Source organism: Cladophialophora bantiana, assembly GCF_000835475.1.
Source record: "Cladophialophora bantiana CBS 173.52 unplaced genomic scaffold supercont1.16, whole genome shotgun sequence".
Taxonomy (NCBI): domain Eukaryota; kingdom Fungi; phylum Ascomycota; class Eurotiomycetes; order Chaetothyriales; family Herpotrichiellaceae; genus Cladophialophora; species Cladophialophora bantiana.
This window is the reverse complement of record NW_015971590.1, coordinates 240,603-261,474: the sequence shown is the minus strand read 5'-3', so window position 1 is coordinate 261,474 and position 20,872 is coordinate 240,603. Positions and strand designations below refer to the sequence as shown.

Sequence of the window (20,872 nt, the reverse complement as noted above, 5' to 3'; positions counted from 1 at the left end):
GGCCACCGCTTGAACCTGGCTACGTGCCAAAACTTGTGCTTGTGCTGAGCTTCAACACCATACTCCGTCCTCAGGGACGGTAACACACACACAGAGATACACCTTGCCTCGTGGAGACACGGTTGAGTCCAGGAAGACGGCACAATGGCTCTACGCTTTAGGACAGGGTGGAGAAGATTCGTGCCCTTCATAGGCTACCACCATGTCCTCATGATCTTCATAGCCATTTCAATTATCTTATTATGTGAGTGTTATGCCATCTCCCGTGTACCACCTTGTCAAATGCTGACATGGTTCTTTTGCAGCACTCTTGCTAGCAGGCTGCTCGTCAACCTCCCCGCTCATCCCCGATATCTACCTCATCTCCCTATACTACCAAAAATACCCTCCCGTTTTCAGTACAGTACAAGTCGATCCCTCCGTCACCACTGCGATAGCGAACATCGTGGGAAATGCCGACTTGAACGTCCGCGTCGGATATTTCGGCATCTGCATCCGTGTCGATGGGGGAGCGTGGATGTGCAATCAAAATTCTACCGCACTGGCTGACCTGGTGTCCATCGACCAAGACCCATTGAACCTGATATGGGTAGCCAGCACGTTCAAGAACGCCATCGTGTTTCCCTATCTACTGATTATTGCCATTGTGCTGGCTTTTCTCACATTTTTGCTCCTGGCGACCTTCCCTGGTTGGCACACGTCCACGGGACCAGATGGATCTGAGCATGAAGTCCGACCATTTCCCTCGAGAGCAGTGTCACAGGTGGCGCTGGCAACAATTTTCATTTCATCAGTCTTTGTGCTGGTCAGCGTTATGTGGCAACACACTGCGGCCGTAGCAGCAAGCACAGTTGCACAGGATCTGGGGAATGGGAGCGTCAAGTCGGGGGTCGGAACCTCGGCTATGGTGCTTGGTTGGTTCGGCTTTGGATTGCTCGTCGTGGTCACACTAGGATTGCTGGTCATGATATTAAGCATTCAATTGCTGGATCGTCTTACGGATGAGGTAAGTTTGCGCCGGCCGAATATCCCCTACAGAATCGTTTGTGCTAACCTTCTCTCTAGGACTGAGAAACGTGTGTACAATACACAAAGTTGAAGAATATTTTTAACCAAAACAAATGAAGTGGATGATCGAATGTATTATCTCCTTGCGGAATGCGACAAAATGAACGAGACCGACATTATGATTTTTGGGGGGGCAGGGGGAAAATTAACGGACGGAACATAGCAACCAAGCAATTCACAAAATGGCGTCCTCGGTGAATAAGATTCTCGATATGATTTCAGCATCAATCAGGCATTTTTTCATTGCACGACGGGTGCAAGGCTGGAACGGGGGACAACAACAACAACATCATCGTCAACTCACATGCATTGGTTAGTTAGGCGCCTTGAGACGTGAGATGGCACACGAGTGGGTGGGCAGGATATGTATGCATTGGAAATGGAATGGGGGAATGTCCATAGTCGAGATTGCAAAGCAGCCTGGAAGTGGGAAGGTTCTTGGAACCCCGAAGATTACACTAGGCTGATATATTTGTGTGTATGAGATACTTGGACAAAGAACCACAGAAACAAAGAAGCGATGCCCCCGTACTCCATCTCATACGAAGAAGACGACTACTTGGCCGGCGCATCCAGACGATACATTTTATGTATGTGTCATGGTATTTAGTATGAACGTACTCTCCATCCTCGGAAATACGTACCTTGCTCGCGAGGTAGTGGTTTATGAAGGCCCTTGTATGAACGAATACGATGAATGTTTTTATGTCCATTGATCCCTTAGCCTTCTGCGTACCAACCTCGCCAAGTACAACCTCAACTACGCCAGGAGAGGTCACATGACTCAATGATGTGCACACTTACCTACAAGTACTGTTAGCGAGGCAAGGCGAGGCTAGCTGTTCTACTGGGTACGTCTTGCGATACTGCATGAATACTAACCGGGAAATGGGTTGTGGAAAAAATCGACTGTTGCATACTTCAACTTCGGTAGCGATAGCGAGGAAGTCTTCTACGTTCAAGACTTCATTTCTTGCTGTGCCACGCAGGCTGCCGACCAGGACACAGGTCATCGAAAGCGACTCACAAAGCACATCTAGGAAAGAGAGGCCAATAACAGCAAATGTGGTTGCAGAGAACCAAAAGAATGCGATCGATGCTGGAGTGCGCTTTTCAAAGGAATGTTTCTGAGCGAGTCTGCAATAGTCCTCATTCCCGACGGAGTTGACGAATTGAGGACTGAAGAGCTAGAGAAACTTTTGCCGTGTCTCGACGCAGCCGTTGCCAACCAGAAACTGCAAGCCATTTCTGGGGTCCCCCTGGAGTCGGTTTTCGTATCGCAGCTCACCCAGCGCCTCAAATGCCGAGTTACACCATACCTTTAGGCTTTGATGTGCCTGCGCAAAAAGGCACCATGGCTGACTTGAGGAAATTCGTCCGGTTCGTTTTGAAAGTTGGCCGAGACTTGTAAGACACACTAGAATGAAGAGAGGCACAATCATCAAAAAGGCATGCGAGAAGGCCAAAGGCAAAGAATCATATGATTTGCCTGAGTCCACCTCTAACAACTTCTTCTAACCCATAGATTTTGTTTATGCGGATCCTGCTCTCCGTTTACTTAACCAGCGGAATTCAAAGCCTCAACACCGGGAAGTGCGCCTCGAAGCACCCCCAGACAACACCCAATGTTTTCATAAGACAGTCTTCGCCGAATACAACGCCGAGAGGTCCAAATTTGAGATCCAGCAGCTGAGGAATCTCTTCAGATGGCCCGCTTATGCAAAAAGCAACTTTACCCTCGTTGGAGGGAAACTGCTCCTGGAGCTCACTTCAACGTGGTCGAAGGTCGAGAGTGCCGCAAAGGAAGCAGGCAGCACTCCCGCAAAGGAGCTCGACTGGAATAGTAAATTGGATCGCAAATTATCTCGGTAAGCCGTGTCCCTTTGAGTATTGAGATTCTAGGTCTGACTTCTACCTTTTCCCATATTGTTTCACAGACTTCTCACGCTCCCCCTTATGATAAGCTTGCAGACTTTAGCGCTATGGACGTCGAAATAGAGCTTGTTGAGGCTGAGGATGAGAGCAGCTTCCTGACGTTCTCGGCGCCTTCCCTTCGGGCCTACTATCGAGACTCTCCGGGAAAGGAGCGAGTCAATGCTCATGTCTTGATGTTCAAGATGATCAGCAGCATTCTCACCATAGAAGGAGAAAACCCCCAACATCAATGCGAAGAAAGAACTAATTTCGTTGGCGTCACAGTCCCGGTCCGATTATTTGGATGACATCCCAACGGATAGAGATTGTCGTCGAGTGCATAGGCGATATCTTCACCCTCAAGGAAGGCCAATACATCCGAATCGCTCTGAAAAGGATGGACACGGCGCTTAATACTGACAAATATAGGCATTCCATATGCGGCCGGTCGTTAGAAGCCGTTAAGAAGAGAGCAGGGAGAATATCTGAGTTGGCAAAGCAGGGACTACAGCTTGAGGGAACAGAGAAGATTAGGCAAAGACATCAGAGAAGCATTGGAGAAATTGGAGAAGGTGCCAGGGAGCGTTCTGCGGGAGGTTGCTCGAGCTCATGTCGACAATTGGAAGGAGGCTGAGCACCCGCTCGAGCATGCATCTTTCCGGTTCGCCTAGAGGGCAATACTCGATGTTTACGAAATTGGTAAAAAAAAAAAAAATCAACCTGAAATTCCACCCGACTTGGATTTTGCCAACCTTTGCTTGAACTTAGGAGACAAAAAATAAACCCGACACCGAAGGGTTTGAACCAAAGCACTTCACTGCGGTCTCTGACGAGTTCGGCAAATGGGGCAAAACCGCAAAAGAGTTCAGGTGTCATTCTCTGGCCCTGCGATGCGAGGGTTGTTACAAAGATGCTTTAGGTCAAGCCAGCAGGGGATTTCAGAGGCCCGAAAGTCTATGAATGAAAAGGAGGAGTTGGAGCTTTGGCTGAAGAGTCAGCACACTCGGAATTCCTCCGAGTTAGCAGGCAACTTTCGTCGTTGGAGATGTTCTTCCATGCATCCAAATTGGGGATGTATTTCTGCGCGTGGATCATGAATGGTATAGGCTGTAAAGAACGAATTGGTTTGTGGTTACCCGAACCAAAGGGGGGGAAGGCCAGGAACACCGTCATCAATAGCAGCACGACTATCGGTCCAAGGACTCCGTGCAATGCGGATTCGTCTTCGATTAAGACTCGTACATTCAACCAGTGAAGCAGATTTCTTAGCTCCATCGAATAGCTGCGAACCGGTCAGCAAGCCTCTCTCGCAGAACGACGAGCAAAGGACCAACAACCCAACCAGTCGATGAATCAATCAATCCCACGATCGAGCCTTCACATGCAAGTCGTGCAACAGGGTCGGAAACCCGCTGATAGGGAGCGGCGCCGAAGCCTCCTTGAACCGCACCGCCAGGACCAACAACCTGGTCTCGGATGTCTCTCCAAGCCGGACCGGGACGCGAAACGGCTGGCGCGACACCATGACTTGGGCCTTGATGGTGTGGAATGCTGCGATCTCGGTCCACGGGTCATGCTGCAAGAGCGATGACGGCGGCCGGGACATGGAAAGCTTCGTGTAGAAGAGGCCTTTGACTCGGTCGAGGAGACGGTTCAGCTCGGCACTGCCGTGTCGCAGACGCGAGCGGATCGTCCCGTGGATCTCAGGGGCTCCGTTGACGTGCTGCGTCCCCGTAGGCGTTAGGTTGTTCGCCGAGGAGGGCTCGTTGGCGTGCGGCTCAAAGTAGAAGAGACTGGCCAACAAGTCGTTTGCAGCCTCGTCGATACGCTTTCTCCATTCGCCTTCTTTCATCTGTCGCCGCACCATCTCTTCCAGCTTGGCCATTTTGTCCCACTGCCATAGCGTGACTTTCTGCAGGTTCTCGTCGATCGGTGGATTGAGCCGGTGCAACCGGTCCCGGAAAGCGTCCGTCGCACTACTGGCCGCGAACTCTTGCCACTGGGTCTCCGAGTCCAGTTTGCTGTGGAACGACCGGCAGATCTCCTCGAAACCCCCGATTCGGATCGCCCGGGGGATCTTGACTTCCGAGTCCTGAACACCGGTCCCAATGGAGACAAGAACATCGAGCGAAGGGGGGTGCTCGGGCCACAGCTTCCTGATCTCCTCCACAGCTCCCGGGGCAGGACAATTCATGTGCAACGCACCGTCAAGGTACAGAATTCCCGTCTCCGTCTTGTTAAACGGGGCCAAGTAGAACGGGGCAGCGGACGTCGCAAGCCCGGCCTCCCAAATTCGCATTCCTTTGGTCTCGTCGTCTTCGCGCTCAAACTCGCTACTCGATCCCAAATTTGGTCTGTTGTAGCTGGTGATAAGTTGTGCTCTTTTTCCAAAATCAACGGTAGCAACCACAGCAACTCGGGTCGAACACTGGTGATGCCGGGTGCGCGCAGACCCGAAGAGACTTGTCTGGGAACCAAAGAAATCCTTCAACCCACTTTCCAACGGCGCCGAATCAAACAAGGCTTGATACAGGCCGAAAGACATGACCACGCTCGTCACAAAGTGGCCAAGCCCAATCTTCGTCAGGAGACTGCCGGCTCGGGGATGGCGGAAAGTCGAGGATGCAAAATCCTTGAACGACGTCGTCATCGTGGTTGTTTGTGTGTTTGCATCTCTATCTCCCATTGCAAGGGCTAGCGCAATAATTCCACCTATGAAGGAAGGAGGTTAATAAGGGCATGTCCAAGTCTCGAAATTTGGCCCTGGAACGACTTGCCTGTGCTTGTCCCGACTATGAGGTCAAAGTAGTCACGGAAGGGAATCTGCAAGCCCAGCCTCTTCTCCATCTCTTGGATGATAGCAAGCTCAATGATGCCCCGAATCCCGCCTCCGTCCAGCGTCAGAATTCGGGCGCCAGCACATCGTGGTCTTTCCCTTATCAGATGTGAGTAGCTGTCACATGTCCGTGCGCTGCAAAGGGGACAGACTTCGAACGTCCAAGCCGACTCGAAGCTCTCTGACGCCTGTCCCAGTTCTCGAACGCATTGGACACAGAATCCGTGGCCGCAGTGCAGGACGTTTTCGGGTACTGCCTGCAGACAAGCAAGACAGGTGATATTGCTAGTCAGCGAACTCCACTGCCTGATGTATTTTTGCACGACGGCTTCTCGAACCCTCCTGATCTTACTTGGAGCGGGCTTGGTCATGGACCGGTAGTGGGTCCCTCCGTCACTCACTAGACTTTCATAATGCTCCAAGAATCCGTCTCGAATCAGACTCACCAGGTTTGGGTCCAATCTGTGCCTGGGGGTGAATTCCCCGTCCGCCCGTTTCTTGGATATCGACAAATGCAGTCGCTGATGGGTAGCCGGCGGCCCATTTGTGCAAAGGTCGTTCTCCGAAAACTTATACCCACATTGCTGGTACTTTTCTTCGTACTCTTGGAGGGCAGACTGACAGTGCTGTGCCAGCGAGAACTCATCCTTGTCACCGTTTATAACGCGGCCAAATAGGCCTGCTGGATCCACCACTATAGAGGCGTCGAGTTTAGAGAAGCTGGAGAGTAGATGAATGGATGTTCTGGTTTCTTACCGTGAATGAGATTCCTCATTGACCAAACAACAAAGCTCAGGGCTATAATATTAGGTATCATTGCCCTGATTTGGACAGACATCGGCGAGTTGAAGGCAAGGCGAAGGAAATTGGCAATATGGTCGGAGAACGATTGGGGGTTGGGTTTGCTGATCCTCGCAGCCTTGTTGAAATTGAATGCTTCGTCGCTGGTCCGAAAGTGCTCGAAAGCTGAAAAGAGGATTTGAGAGAGGGAAGAAACATTATATTTCATCCACACTTTGGAACGCATATTGATTGCTCGTTGCGAAGCATCGTCGATCAGGGTCCGTAGTTTTAGGTATTGGGTGAACATGGTTTCGTCTCCGTGTTCCTCAACATCACTGACATGAGGTATGCAGCAGCAAATGATTCTATCAAACAATGCGTCGTAGAGGTCTCGATTCCGGTAGATATGCTTGCTAAATCCATCCTGTTTGCTGTTGTAATCATTGACAAAATTCTGAAGTATGGGTGACGCTCTCCACAAAAAGGCCTGACGCTCCAAGTATAGTCTCTCGAGTGACTCGTTATCGACAAATTGCTGGCTGTGGCCAAGAGCGCCATTGCGAACGATGACGAGAGTCTTCCGCGAAGGGTAATTAACCGAGTGCATAACTGCTGTCGCTGCCCACTCAAGCGCGCTCACAAGCAGAAGTGTGATGTTCTGATCCTCGTTGGTCACAAAGACGACGACATCGCTGACGGCGTAAAGAAATCTTGCGTAGAACAGCTCTGCTCCTTGCTGTCCATGACGAGAGTAACTGGCCGCGGTCACGGGCGCTTTGTACAACACATTTGCCTCCGTAGCATCTTCGTTGGCCGACATTCTGCGTTGATCTGTGGCAAAGCGTTCAGCATTCGTTTGGGCCGCCCCAGCGAAGAATCCCTCGCAGTCTGCGAACAATGTCAAGGCATTGGAGTTCGATTGCGATGTACGTGAGCTCGAGCTGTCCTTGTAGAGATGGACACCAAGTGTCGTAGGGTCTGTAGCATGATCAATATGGCCCGATCGGGTCACCGGCATCTCCTGTTGCGAAGACATGGCGGCTCTGAAAGTGTCGGAACGATTTTGGTTTGTTGAGAGGTTAGATATATCATCTTTTTTCACGTGTTGTACGTCTAGATTTCCCAGCAATAGCATTGCTCTCACCAGCGTGGACTTGCCGACGCCCGACTTCCCGATGAAGGACACGAACGTTGGGAAAGTGGCGGCGGCCGAGGAGGTTTGGTCGGCAATAGGTTCACATAATGGGCTGAATCTATCGTAGACGTAGAGAACAGGCTGGGAATTCCGATGGCGGATGTTGAACCAGCGCGTTGCCGCATTTTGTTCATGCAGCTGTCTCAGTCGCTCTGGCTCATCCTCCGAGTGAATGATATCCTTGACGAAGAAATGGTGTACTGTCAACCCAACTGCAGCATGAGACGTTGCGAGCCTCGAGCTTCGGGGGAGATGGTCATCCCAGCAACTGCCGTGGAAGCGGCATTCCCTCAGATTGCAGTCATCTATGTGGCAGTGGACAGAGTAATAGTCTGGGCACTGTCTGCTCTTGGAGCATCGAGCCGCCCATTTCCAGGGAATCGGTTTGCCGCAATGGCACTTGCACCCTGATGCCGCCTCCTAAGGTGAGTTGATGTTAGCCTCACCCTCTAGCATATCGTGCTATCGGCTTTCAAGGGGTCTTACCATCCCGGAGGTCCACGAATTCGATCAGGAAGCTTCTTCTGGGCCTGCAGAAGATTGATGCTGATGATAGAAGTGGCCGTCGTCCTATCCCCTGAATACTCCGACATAGTATTCAATAGAACACTGGGCCAAGGCTCGCGACCACGGAGGACGAAAATGGCGGTCGTCATTCTTCCAAGCATCGATCAGCCTTGTTCCTATCGACCATCAGCCCGCAGGCAACAAGAACCTCGCTGCGCCTCTGCCAAGTCAGAACACGACCATGGGCTGGGCCGCGGACCAGCAATAGTATGGCCCCCCTTGTCGCTTGAAAGGTTGCCTTTCCTCGCACAAACAGGTTTAGCCCCTGATGCTGGGCAAGTAGGAAGGGTTGTGGCTGGCTGAAAAACCAGGCTCTCCCATCGTCGTCATCTGCCGATTTGGCCTGGCTTTTTGGCAGGAACTTTGGTCCTGAGGATGCTCTTTGACCATGGAAAGCTGGGGATTCTCGAAAGCTGGTTGGACTGGCCATCCGATGTGGACCAGCGCCTTCTCGATCCTGCCAGAGGGCGTCATGCTTGCCCAGACGGTAATGGAACCGGTATAGCGCGTCTCGCCTGGAAATTCTCATTCAGTCCAGACTACAAAGGACGGGAGTGGCATAGACGGAAAAGCGGTGTCCGGGGTGTTCAGTCCATCTGCTCCGTCCAGCAAGTCCTGGTATCACAGTCCAATCACGGCCACTAGTGCATAACGAGTTTAGTTCGTTGGACCCCTTGGGTACCTCTTTTGAGGCTGAGAGAATACGAGCAAGCACATGGACGAGGTCGCCCTTCCCCCTCTGTCGCCTCGACACCTCTCTCACACTGACTCTCGCGGTCCAGAATGTTTGGTCCTGATTACAATTACTCTCATCGCTTTGCTCGACACCCTGTTTCCTTCCATCAAGGCCGTGCTGCACCCGAATCGAGCGGGCATAATTCCCCGCGCTCGGGACCGCCTATGCGACTCTGTTCTCATAATCCGCTACCGTGGACGGCAGCTTCACACCTGTTTCAACGGATTGCGTCGCTCGAACTGAGGTAGAGCTTCATAAGTGTCTGGGTAATGGTCGTACTTGTCGGTATGTGCAGGAGTCTTGACGCCACAGAAGAGCTCAACGAGCTTCATGGCTAGCCGGATCGTGAACGTCATGGTGAATGAGTAAGACAGACATGCAGTTATGTCCAGCGCTTGGTCTCTTTGAGTAGGTCAGTATGAACGTCTGAGCACCTGCTGAGCGAACCCACCGAAATCGGGCGCCCATTGTTTTGTCTACCAGCCTTGAATACCCATCAAGACCAGTAGTTGCATCACTATTACAACTGATGTCAGTAACAAGTCGCTCCCTAGGACCTTGTGTGGCTTACTTTGCAAAGAATGCAGTGAGCAGCATTCCCGTGGCTCCTCCGCCGGCGTGGACAGCGAAGATAGCCAGTTTGTCCGCTGGCAAGAGATTGTACATGATTATTCTCAAAATCTTGCAGATGAGGGCGCCGACGACTCCGAAAACAGGAGCATATTTGACAGGAACCTGCAATTCGTTAGGCGGAATTCAGTCGGCTAAGGCAAACCAGGGATCTCGGAGCCAATGGTCACTCACATATCCTGCAGCTGGTGTAATAGCCACCAACCCAGCAATTACGCCGTCACAGAACTCCTGAATGGAGGGTGTATGTATCAAGGTGTCTGGGTTGTCTGATGCTATCCTGTCAAGAGGGGCCAGACCCCATTGAACAAGTAAGCCGATTGTGCCTCCGGCACACGCAGCAGCCTGCGTTGCCAGACAGGCTGACACAGCGCGAAGATTCGCCCCAAGGGCCGACCCACCGTTGAAGCCGAACCATCCGACCCAAAGCAGGGAGGTACCCAACACCATATGGTTAATGCTGTAAGGTAAACTCGATTGTTCGCGGTTCAAGCTAGATCCTGGCCTCTCTGAAGGATTCGTTTGCCGCGGAGCTCGAACCTGCCCGTTGCCAGCGTGTTCTGCCTGTGGCGAGGTTGTCCTTGGTTCAACTTCGTTGTCAGTCGTGCTCTCTTCCAGGGACAGCCATCTCCAGACTTTCCAAGTCTTTAATTCGATTTTCACTGTCAGTTTTCGAAAGACGGCTGTTGTGCGCCAATCTGCAGCTTCAAGCTGTGAAAAGACCGCGAGAGCGGCAACCGACGACCCAGAACAAACATGCACTGCAGTACCACCGGCGAAGTCCATTGCTCCCCTGAGTTTAGACCAGCCTAGCGGATGCCATGTCCATCTGGCTACTGGACAATAAACAAGGGTCGTCCACAAGGCAATGAAGAAGAGATACCGCCCGACACGGGTTTTGCCCGCCGCTCCGCCAGAGACAAGACTTGCCCTGCAAGGAAATACTAAGTCATCGAATTCAAAGTTCCTCGCGGGAGACTCACGTGAAACAAGCAAACATGCCTTGGTAGAAGACATAGACCATTTCTGGAATTTTCGGGCCTGCCATGACTAATGGGTCAGGACCTTGTATACCCACAGGTCGAGCAGTGACATCGATATAGGCGTTTGCTCTGGTATCTCCGCCATACCATGACACGCCGCGTAGCGCATCTGGGTCGTATACTGCGGGAGAGAAAGCAAGGGCATATCCCCACATATACCACTATCCTACCGTCAGCCGCTGTGATGCTTTCGCAAGGACATGGTAGGGTCGATACTTACCACACATCCCACCACGGCGGTGGTAATCAACGGAAGACGCACCAAGGTGAGTGTGGAATCCGGCTTCGAGACACCTGAGAAGTGGAGGCACAGGCCGGGAATCATGAAAAAGACGAGGGCAGCTGCTCCTATCATGAACCCAATATCTCCTCCCTGCGGCAAAGTTAGAAACCAATGGTCTAGGAGAGGGTTGTGATTGAAGACTTTCCTGAAAGTAGAGCTCTGGATGTGATTTCAAATCATCATAAGTTGCCGTCACGTTCAATCGAGGGGCAGCTGGCACTGGGCCAAAGTCGAACACTTCTTTGGTCGCCATGTTCAACTTTGCTGTTGGATGTAAGTGAGGGCGCCTGTTTAGACCGCACCGAGTCCGGGAAACCGGCTCACTCATATATGAGTTTGGCCGCAAGCAGTTCTCAAGGAGAATCCAGTCTCTGGGCTGATGCCAACGCCCGCCATCCCTTCCTGGTTGAGCAGTAGTTCGCCACCATCATTTGCCCCATCCGAACTGCTGTCCCTATGGCTGCCCCTTCGAACCGTATTGGGCGGCGTAGTCGGGGCGATGCCAGCCTTTTTCAACTAGGCAAGCACTTCGCCTCCACGAAGGGTTGCGCCTCGGTGTGTCCTAAAGAACACGGTCGAACTTGTCGTCGTGTGAATAGGGGGGTCCACCCCAGAGCCTCAAACAATGTCTCTCCGGGGAGATTAGTCTTGTCCATAATTGCCGGCGTCCACACCAACGTGGCTCTCAACGGCGGAGGCTTGTGAAGACTTCTGCCTTCAGTTTTCGTCGCCTTGCAGCTTCCGGCCATTCCTCCCTTTTCTGCTAGTTCATGTCAAGCCACCAATCGCTCAGGCGGCTCCAATGCCAGGTCAGAACCAATAGCATGATCACGAAACATCTTTACTTGCCGGCTGGTGGCTCCCCTCATCAAAGCAGCACCTTCGTGGCCAATATTAACAATCTCGCCCGGCGTCCCACACACCCGTCACTCTATCTCGTCATCTTCTGATACGCACAACTACTTGTAGATATCTGTGCGCCGTGAGTTTCTCCGACAACTTTCTCATAACCATGAATCCCCGAAATCATTACCCTGACAACGCCCAACAACGGAAGTTGTATACCTTCAGGAGACAAGGATGGCCGATGGGAGAATCTCCCTCATTCGAAGAGGATTTGACCGCCTCGGACGGAAATGATGACCAGAATGTGCAGAAGTTCACCGAACTTGTTCGAGACCTTCAAGCGGAAACCATGAGAGGGCTAGAAGATATCAGAACGGACTGTCCCAAACTTTACCGTCACATCACCCAAGTGGACCCTTCTCGACTGCTCCCGAACATTGGTAGCGGTATGAGCGCCGCGTCCATATTTTATGTCACCCACCATTTGGCTACCAGGATGCATCCCCCCGACAATCAGCAGGAACAGCAGGGCTTTCTGAGATATGTAACGCAGATCTGTATCACGATCTGGGTGTACCAGTGCGATCAGGCCGACTGGCGGGAATTGAAACGAAGTGTTAGTGACTTCATATTGCGGAACGACTTCCAGCCCTCCGTGAATGATGCGGCGTATCTTATCATCATTGCGTTCGTCCTTGGCGGAGAGTTAGACCAGATGCTCGAGGAATATGTTGATGCTGTGGTGTGGGATTCGAAAGTCGAATTTGCTTGCGAAATAGAACCCCTGCGAAATGCCATTAGCCGTCAGTGTCCCCCCCCCTTTTTTTTTTTTAATTCCTTCCCTAGCAGCGGGAGGCATGCGCTGACCGGTATTAGGCGAGCGACGAGCCTTGGTCGAATTCATGCATAACAGCTTCTCGCATGTCTTGAATGGGTTAGCGTACAGCGGTGACAAACAGCTATGGTCTTTGGGCCAGAAACTTCATGCGCGCTTGATGTCGACAGAATATAGACTGGATTTGAGCAGAACTTTTGCAGGCACTCAAGACTTCAACTCTGCTCAATACCCAGCAGCTTTTGAATCGACCTTCCTTGAGGCCTTAAAGACAGAGCGGGAAGCTTTGGGATTAAGAGGCCATGCTCGAGCTGCGAGTGACACCGAAATCCAGCACTGGAACCCACCAGCAATCAGGTACGGCCGTGGCGGGCCACTCGTGGCCGCTATTGGTAGAGCCTTCAGGGGAAACGGGCAGCAGTCTGCTCAAACTCGCTTAGAGACCATTCTCAAGGAGGCAACAAGAGGGATAGAGGAGAGGAGGAGGAGGAGGATTGCCGACTCAGTCCAGGAACTGAAAAGAGAAAGAGACATCAGACTCCAGACAGCCTCGGTCGCTGCAGATGAGTCTGTCTACCACAGAGCAAATGGAACAGCAGGGAGATGATACTGACAAACCCAGTCAAAGAAGGATTAACAGGGTAAGGTAGTAAGGCGTAGGGCGTTACGCGGCGCAAAGGGGAGAAAAGACAAGTCTTGGGTAGCCCGGGATATAGGACACTAACGCTTATATATGTGGACATGTCGGTCTGAAGATGTTCATGCTGGCCCCTCGACTGCAGGGGCCCCTTGGATTCAGAAACGTAATGAATATTCCCGATCGAGCAAAAATGAACAATGAAAATTGGCCATCGAAGCATTTTAATCCACAACAAACCATCCATGGCCACCACACGGCAGACTGTTTGCCTCCCCGTATTTAATTACGGCGGAGCAAATAGTCCACACCACGCTTACGTTACGAGTTTTCTGTACCGAGTATTTCAATCTTGATCAAATCAATTCTGTCCCTCTCTAGAGATGTCGCTGTTACATTCAACATCAGATAGAATAGCTCACTCAGGGGCCGTAGCTGATCAATGGAAAGCTCAGCACAAAAGCTTTGGACCGCGCCTATCCAGCTTAGCAGGACCCGTGTCTAAGAACTTCTGAGTGAGCAAGGCTGCGGCCACACTGACGTTCAGGCTGTCAATCTCTCCAATGTCAGGTCTCGCATTAGGGATCCCGGCCACACCATCCATCATGGTTCGCATGAAGTCTCGAATGCCAGTCTCTTCATTCCCAAGAACTAGGACGCAAGGATGTCTCGACAATGCACCCTCAACATCCAGGGCTTTCTTGCCCTTTTGATGCATGATTCGCTGCATCATCCCACCATCACTCTCCGGTGCATCGGCAGCGAAGAACTTCCATCCATTTTTCCGCGAATCCCTGATGAACTCTCTTTCATTCTTGATATGAAGAAGGGGCATGTATTCGAACGCCCCGGCAGAAGCCTTGACACTGTTAGTTGAAATAGGTGCAGTTCCGTGCTCAAGGATGAGGATAGCATCGACCCCAAGAAACCAAGCCGAACGTACAATGGCGCCGAAGTTGCCAGTGTCAGTGATGCAATCAAGCAAGAGCATGAAAGGATACCGACCGGAGGGTCGAACAGAGGGGATTGTTGCTCTGCTTCCAGACGTGCCAAACACAGTATTGATCTCTCGGTCCTCCTCAGATGCCCATCCGACTGTGACAGTGATAGGGTCAGACGACTGTGTTACAGATGACAAGCTCGCGACAGGTAGTTTTGGAATTGGAGAAGCCTCCAGAATCCAGCCATTATGTGGTCGTCCATCCGATGCTTTGGCAAACACGCCTTGCCAGCGAGGTCCTGATACGGCCGTGACAGCTATCCCCACCTTTTCAGCCAGACTGTGGATTTGCTTGTGGATTTGAACCTGCTCTGGGGACTCTTTGGGTTGGAGAGCTTTGGCTCTCTTTGTGTTCTTGTCATAGCCGGGAGGAAGTAGTCGATAGAGCTTGTGGAGTTTCCGTCTCTGGGCTTTGAGCGCAGCTAAGACAGAAAACGTCCCGTAGAGAAATTCTGATCCCGCGGTGGTGTAAGGGATTGACGTCGGCACTCCGGTATCAGCGCGCACGGATTTTGCTCTTTTTGCATCTTGTCCTGGCTGCACGGTCCTGGGACCTTTGCGTCTTTTTTGACCTCTTCGCCTTTCTTCGCCTGGTATAATCACTGCCTTCGTCTTGCCACCCTCTTCGCCTATGTTCAACGTGTCCGAGGGATGGTCATGGCCTTGCTGAGGACTCGCAGTAGAGTTTTCATAATGGTTTTCCAGCCGATTTCTACGTTGCTGGCCAATTCGGATCCCCTTTTCAATTGCGCCGGTCAGAGATATGAAGCGTGCTGGTTGAGACCAACGGACGTGATTGATCGCAAGAGCCGCGAGGAGGACAGGGCGGCGAAATTGTAGCATTCACGAATAAGTTGGGACGGCAATGCCCTCTGTCGTGGTGTTGTGGGCGTGAAGGGGATAGTTGGAGTCGGAGAAATGAAATTGTTACTTCGTAATTAGTCCGTTGGTGACGCGGAGCGCGGAGCGCGTTTTACTCTCACTTTCGATTCACACTTTCGAGCGCAACTTGAACTTCGTCACTGCGAATTTTCACCATACTTCCCTTCTTTATACTTCCCTTCTTCTGCGGCACCTTGAGCCTTGTACGATGGAGGAAACTCCGAATCTCTTCACTCCTTTTAGAACTGCGCGGCACACCCTGTTGATCGCCGCTACACTTCGGACTCGACCAAAGTGCACACCTTCCGTTCACCGGACTGTCTCTTCTGCCCTGCTGGTCATGTGTCTATAACAAAGATGAAGGATATAGATGTCAGTGCCTGGGTGGGTATACCACCGGAGAAAACACCGAGCTCCGCAGAGCCTAGCGAAGATGCTCTGGATGATCAACCACCAGTTGCGCTGTCACTCTCGAATGAATCTAGCGAAGCGGGGGTTATTTTCCACGATGATGGGAAAGCTAATCACCAAAACCACGGCAAACATGTTCCTACGGAGGACTCGTCCTCGGATCAAGAGGGCGAGAACGGTGACAATCTTCTAGTCGGCCTGTTCCAAAAACACTTCTACATCGATGTGCCCAAATTGACAGACGAGGAGAAGGAGGCGTACGAGTATCTGCCGGGGCACTTTTCTGTGGAAAAGGTTCTGTCTGAGCGCAAAGACAGGAAGTATATTGTCAGGCTTGAGAGTGGCGAGCAAGATATTGTACGTCGTCCCCGTCCTTGTTTTCTATTGGATATGTTTTCGATATCAACTCAGTCCTGTTTCCACTCACCCTCCTCTCAGTCTTCTTTCCTTGCCTCAAACACTTTCTTACTTGCTCTCTTTGCTCTCCCCTCATCCTCTCTAATCCATGATTTCCACTTGGTCTCCCTTTCAAACATATCCGCAACTAATCATGCCTGCCATTCAGGTATCTGCTCGTGAACTCCGCGACCTCGACAATGGCTACGATGCATTGCTGGAGTTCGAGGCTAGTGTCAAGTCGAGCAGAAGCAGACGGACTTCGCGGAAACTTTCAAGCATGATAGACTGGACTACGATAGCTCTATCGGAGTCTGAGAAAGAATCAAGATCCAAGCGACGTCGTAAACAAGCCCACGACAGTGAGGCCTCGGAGAGAGACGAGAGAGGTGATCTATCAGAGGCGCATAATGAGAGTGTCTCAGATGAGGATCCGGGGGAGGGGAGACGCTCTGCAAGACTCAGCAAACTTCAAATGTCCGCACGTCTTAAACAAGAAGTCCGCGACCTTGAAGATGAGTCTGATAGCCGCACCACAAGGAGACGCGGGAAACCACGTGCTTCTACACAGCGGTCTACGACGTTCTCTACACGAGGGCGTCCGCTGCGCTCCTCTAGGGTGAGACATGACTCGTCTTCCGACGCCGAACGGCTTGCGATAACACGGCGATCTGAGCGAACAAAAACAAGACGGAAGCACAGCATGCGAGAGCTGCAAGAAGACGAGATCTCCAGCTATGAGGAAGAGAAGGCAGGGCCGAAGGTCGTCGGCACGAAGGAGCACTTCACCCGAATTCCCGAAAACGATCCCTTTAGAAAAAGACATCGGCAACAATGTGACACTTGTTACTACAAGGGAGATGACGATGTCAAAGGACCATTGGTCTTCTGCCAGGGCTGCACAAACTCCCACCACAAGGTCTGTCTTGGGTTCCGAGGCACCAGAGATCACCTAGTCACCAAAATCGGCGAAGACCTATTCGTTCTGCAGTGTAGGCGTTGCGTTGGGCTTGCCCATGAAAAAGATGAATTGGCACCGCATCAGGGACGTTGTTCGGGCTGCCGCGAACTAGGGGAATTGTCGAAACCGTTTCGTGGTCGTTTGACAACTCGTCAAGAACAACTCCAGAGAGAGGAGAATGGGGGAAAGGACCCTATTACCATTGTCGAAGCCAGACTGATCAACAATGTTGGCAATGTGATGTTCAGATGTTCACAATGCGCGCGTGCATGGCATATGCATCATCTTCCTGAGCGCAAGACAGCCCATTCCCTCGACGACGAGGAGGATGAGAGCATGGTCGACGAAACGCAATTGGCGCAGAAACGCTTTGAGCACTATCATCGATCATGGATCTGCAAAGACTGCGTTGAAAATCAACATCAGATTGACGGTCTCGTGGCATGGCGGCCTGCCGATCTTGACACCTACACCCCAGGCACTGCTGTGACCGAGATCCCGGAGGACGAAAAGGAGTACCTGATCAAGTGGCGAACACAATCCTATTTTCGGTCCACGTGGATGCCAGGAGCCTGGGTATGGGGCGTCGCCATGGGGACCATGCGTATATCTTTCTCCAAGAAGCCGGAGAATCGGCTGCCAAAAATGACCACAGCAGATGCGATTCCGGAAGAAGTTTTCCGTGTCGACATTGTTTTCGACGTGCGCTACTCGAGTGTTGTACGCAACAGCACTAAGGAGATAGAACTCGCCCGTGTCAAAGAGGTTGACTCCGCGCTCGTCAAATACAAAGGTCTTGGTTACGATGACGCTATCTGGGAAAAGCCTCCCGCCCACACCGACACGGAACGATGGAATGATTTCAAAGCGGCATATGAGGACTACGTCATGAAATTGCATATGTCGATCCCTCCTCAGACAACATTGAAACGTCATCTCACGCAAGTCCGAACGTTGGACTTTGAGACTGATCTTATCAAAAAGAAGCAGCCAACTATCGTGACTGGCGGAGAATTGATGCGATACCAGTTGGAGGGTCTGAATTGGCTCCTCTATCAATGGTTCACAAATCAAAATGCTATTCTCGCCGATGAAATGGGGCTGGGCAAGACCATTCAGCTAGTGGGTTTCTTTGCTACGTTGGTCCAGGATCACAAATGCTGGCCTTTCCTTGTTGTGGTACCCAACTCCACATGCCCCAACTGGCGACGCGAGATAAAGAAGTGGGCCCCTTCTCTTAGAGTTGTCATGTATTATGGGTCTTCTGTGGCCAGGAAGCTCACGCACGACTACGAATTATTTCCCAAAGACAAGGAAGACGACTCCCATGGCCTGCCTAAGAAGAAATCAAACGAGATCAAGGACATCAAAGCTCATGTCGTGGTTGCGTCCTACGAGTCGATCGTTGAAGAGAAGACTCGGAAAAGTCTAATGAAGGTCCCCTGGCAAGCCCTCGTTGTCGACGAAGGACAACGCTTGAAGAGCGACCGGACACAGATATACGAGATATTGTCTAAATTTCGCTTCCCGTTCAAAGTGTTATTGACAGGTACACCACTTCAGAACAATGCCCGAGAACTGTTCAATCTTCTCCAGTTCCTCGACAAGAGCGTTAATGCTGCCGATCTTGAAGCAAAATATGCCAACCTTACACAGGAGAACGTTCCCGAGCTGCACGCGATGCTCCGGAAGTTCTTCCTTCGACGCACCAAGGCGCAAGTTTTGACATTCCTCCCTCCTATGGCCCAGATCATCTTACCGGTCAGCATGTCAACCGTCCAGAAAAAAGTCTATAAGTCGATTTTGGCCAAAAACCCACAGCTGATGAAGTCGATTTTTGTTCGTGACAGCAATATCCAACAGAAGGAAAGGCATAACCTGAACAACATTTTGATGCAGCTGCGCAAGTGCCTGTGCCACCCTTTTGTCTACAGTCGCGAGATTGAGGAACGGGGGGTTGATGGTGCGATGTCGTATCGGAATTTAGTGGAAGCATCATCAAAGTTGCAGCTGCTCACCATCATGCTCCCTAAGCTTCAAGAACACGGCCATCGGGTTCTCATGTTCTCCCAGTTTCTGGACAATCTAGATGTCCTGGAGGACTTCCTTGACGGACTCGGGATCCAACATCTTCGGCTTGACGGGAATATCTCTGCTGCTGAGAAACAAAAGCGAATTGACGAATTCAATGCGCCAGGCTCGCCTTACTTCGCTTTTCTACTATCAACGCGAGCGGGTGGAGTGGGGATCAACCTCGCCACTGCCGACACTGTCATCATTCTTGATCCAGATTTCAATCCACACCAGGATATCCAAGCACTTTCCCGAGCTCACCGCATTGGTCAAAAGGCGAAAGTGCTTGTGTTCCAACTCATGACGAGAGACAGCGTTGAAGAGAAGATTATACAGATTGGTCGAAAGAAGATGGCATTAGATCATGTGCTCATTGAGCGAATGGACAAGGAAGACGATGCGGGCGAGGATCTCGAGTCGATTTTGCGGCACGGTGCTGAAGCTTTGTTCCAAGATGAATCTGGTGATGATGATATTGTCTACGACTCGGCGTCAATTGATCGTCTACTAGATCGGACACAAGTCGAAGACACCAAGATAGACGAACAGAAGTCGGCCGAGTCGCAATTTAGCTTCGCCCGAATCTGGGCCAATGATAAGTCTACATTGGAGGAGGATTTGCCTGGCCGCACAGGCAACAGTACCCCTAACCCCGGGATTTGGGACAAGATACTGCAAGAACGGGAACGACAATTCGCAGAAGAGGAAGCGAGAAAAGCTCAGGCCTTTGGTCGAGGCAAAAGAAAACGCCAGGTGAGAGAGCCCCGATGCTGTGCTGGTCTCGGATTTCGAGCCGGAATGGGGATGTGCAAGAACTAACTTGGTCAGAACGTCGACTACGGTGTCGACAACGGCGAGAAGGGAGAGCCTGACAAGGATAAAGGCAAACGCAGCATCATGGCGGTGGACTCTGACTACAAAACCCCGGAGGACAAATCTGAGGATGAAGAGGTCACGGAGGCAGACTCGCAGCCCAAATCGCGACCGAAAGTCCAAGGTAGGAGGATCAAATCTAATCCACAAAGTCGCCGATACTGATATATGACGGACGCGACAGCGAGGCCCTTCCGACGAGTCCGAGTTCCCCTTGGACCAGCACCGCATTTCAATGGAGATACAAGTTTTGATTATGGACCCCTTCAGCGGATGCCGCCTGTGCACCATTGCTCTGTATGCAATGAGCATCATCCGATGGGCTGGTGTCGGCTGAAGTTGGCAGGGGTTGAGCACTGCGGCTTGTGTGGGATTGCGCATCTGGGGCATTCTCGAACGTGTCCGCATCTCACCAATGAGAATCAAGTGTTGACAATGTTGCAGACGCTCAAGGAAAGCACCGAAAGTCGAGAGCTGATCGACCAAGCCACGAAATACCTGCGCTCAGTCAGGGGAGATCTCGTGCAGCGCAAATGGGCTCAGGAACGCAAAGAATACTACCAGAGTCCGCGCAAAGACGAGATTCCGCTCCCTCGAACTCAGCAACCACCACCACAACGACAAGAAACTGGATTGTAAACTTAACGAGGCATGTTGTGATGGAGGCTTGGACTGCTACGATTTATGATTCGAGCTGGGAATACTGATTTTACCAAACAAGCATCATTGGGCTGTCCAAGGGGCAGGATGGGTTTGGATGCTCACGGGATTTGAGCCCTCCCATGGACCATTAGAGCATACAATAGTGACACCCCCAGATAGCTGGAGTTTGGGCTAAGTACGAAATTCAATCAGAAATATGCGGAGAGTCAAGAATAGTCCATGGTTTCTTTGTGTACTCTC

The 20,872-nt window shown here is 51.4% G+C and overlaps 8 protein-coding genes across 8 annotated transcripts; 4 read left to right on the top strand and 4 right to left on the bottom strand.

Annotated features, from left to right (window-relative positions):
• Positions 1-144: 144 nt before the first annotated feature.
• Positions 145-1,071, top strand: Z519_09676 (uncharacterized protein; the record flags this gene model as incomplete). The annotated part of the gene is made up of 3 exons (XM_016767397.1): positions 145-244; positions 306-1,006; positions 1,066-1,071. 3 exons carry the CDS (start codon positions 145-147, stop codon positions 1,069-1,071), a joined length of 807 nt encoding a protein of 268 aa, XP_016616189.1.
• Positions 1,072-2,422: 1,351 nt separating this feature from the next.
• On the top strand, positions 2,423-3,290 carry Z519_09675 (uncharacterized protein; the record flags this gene model as incomplete). Its single annotated transcript, XM_016767396.1, has 3 exons — positions 2,423-2,461; positions 2,635-2,936; positions 3,047-3,290. The coding sequence occupies 3 exons, from the start codon at positions 2,423-2,425 to the stop codon at positions 3,288-3,290; spliced, it is 585 nt and encodes a 194-aa protein (XP_016616188.1).
• A 1,049-nt stretch (positions 3,291-4,339) lies between these two features.
• Positions 4,340-5,632, bottom strand: Z519_09674 (uncharacterized protein; the record flags this gene model as incomplete). The annotated part of the gene is made up of 1 exon (XM_016767395.1): positions 4,340-5,632. One exon carries the CDS (start codon positions 5,630-5,632, stop codon positions 4,340-4,342), a length of 1,293 nt encoding a protein of 430 aa, XP_016616187.1.
• A 62-nt stretch (positions 5,633-5,694) lies between these two features.
• Positions 5,695-8,389, bottom strand: Z519_09673 (uncharacterized protein; the record flags this gene model as incomplete). The annotated part of the gene is made up of 4 exons (XM_016767394.1): positions 5,695-6,512; positions 6,575-8,064; positions 8,118-8,216; positions 8,283-8,389. The coding sequence occupies 4 exons, from the start codon at positions 8,387-8,389 to the stop codon at positions 5,695-5,697; spliced, it is 2,514 nt and encodes an 837-aa protein (XP_016616186.1).
• A 1,277-nt stretch (positions 8,390-9,666) lies between these two features.
• Z519_09672 (uncharacterized protein) lies at positions 9,667-11,308 on the bottom strand (the record flags this gene model as incomplete). The annotated part of the gene is made up of 5 exons (XM_016767393.1): positions 9,667-9,834; positions 9,904-10,660; positions 10,713-10,933; positions 10,993-11,145; positions 11,252-11,308. 5 exons carry the CDS (start codon positions 11,306-11,308, stop codon positions 9,667-9,669), a joined length of 1,356 nt encoding a protein of 451 aa, XP_016616185.1.
• A 759-nt stretch (positions 11,309-12,067) lies between these two features.
• Z519_09671 (uncharacterized protein) lies at positions 12,068-13,343 on the top strand (the record flags this gene model as incomplete). The annotated part of the gene is made up of 2 exons (XM_016767392.1): positions 12,068-12,704; positions 12,778-13,343. 2 exons carry the CDS (start codon positions 12,068-12,070, stop codon positions 13,341-13,343), a joined length of 1,203 nt encoding a protein of 400 aa, XP_016616184.1.
• Positions 13,344-13,824: 481 nt separating this feature from the next.
• Z519_09670 (uncharacterized protein) lies at positions 13,825-15,216 on the bottom strand (the record flags this gene model as incomplete). Its single annotated transcript, XM_016767391.1, has 1 exon — positions 13,825-15,216. One exon carries the CDS (start codon positions 15,214-15,216, stop codon positions 13,825-13,827), a length of 1,392 nt encoding a protein of 463 aa, XP_016616183.1.
• Positions 15,217-15,612: 396 nt separating this feature from the next.
• Z519_09669 (uncharacterized protein) lies at positions 15,613-20,608 on the top strand (the record flags this gene model as incomplete). Its single annotated transcript, XM_016767390.1, has 6 exons — positions 15,613-16,023; positions 16,232-19,849; positions 19,925-20,093; positions 20,154-20,266; positions 20,316-20,369; positions 20,414-20,608. The coding sequence occupies 6 exons, from the start codon at positions 15,613-15,615 to the stop codon at positions 20,606-20,608; spliced, it is 4,560 nt and encodes a 1,519-aa protein (XP_016616182.1).
• Positions 20,609-20,872: the final 264 nt, after the last annotated feature.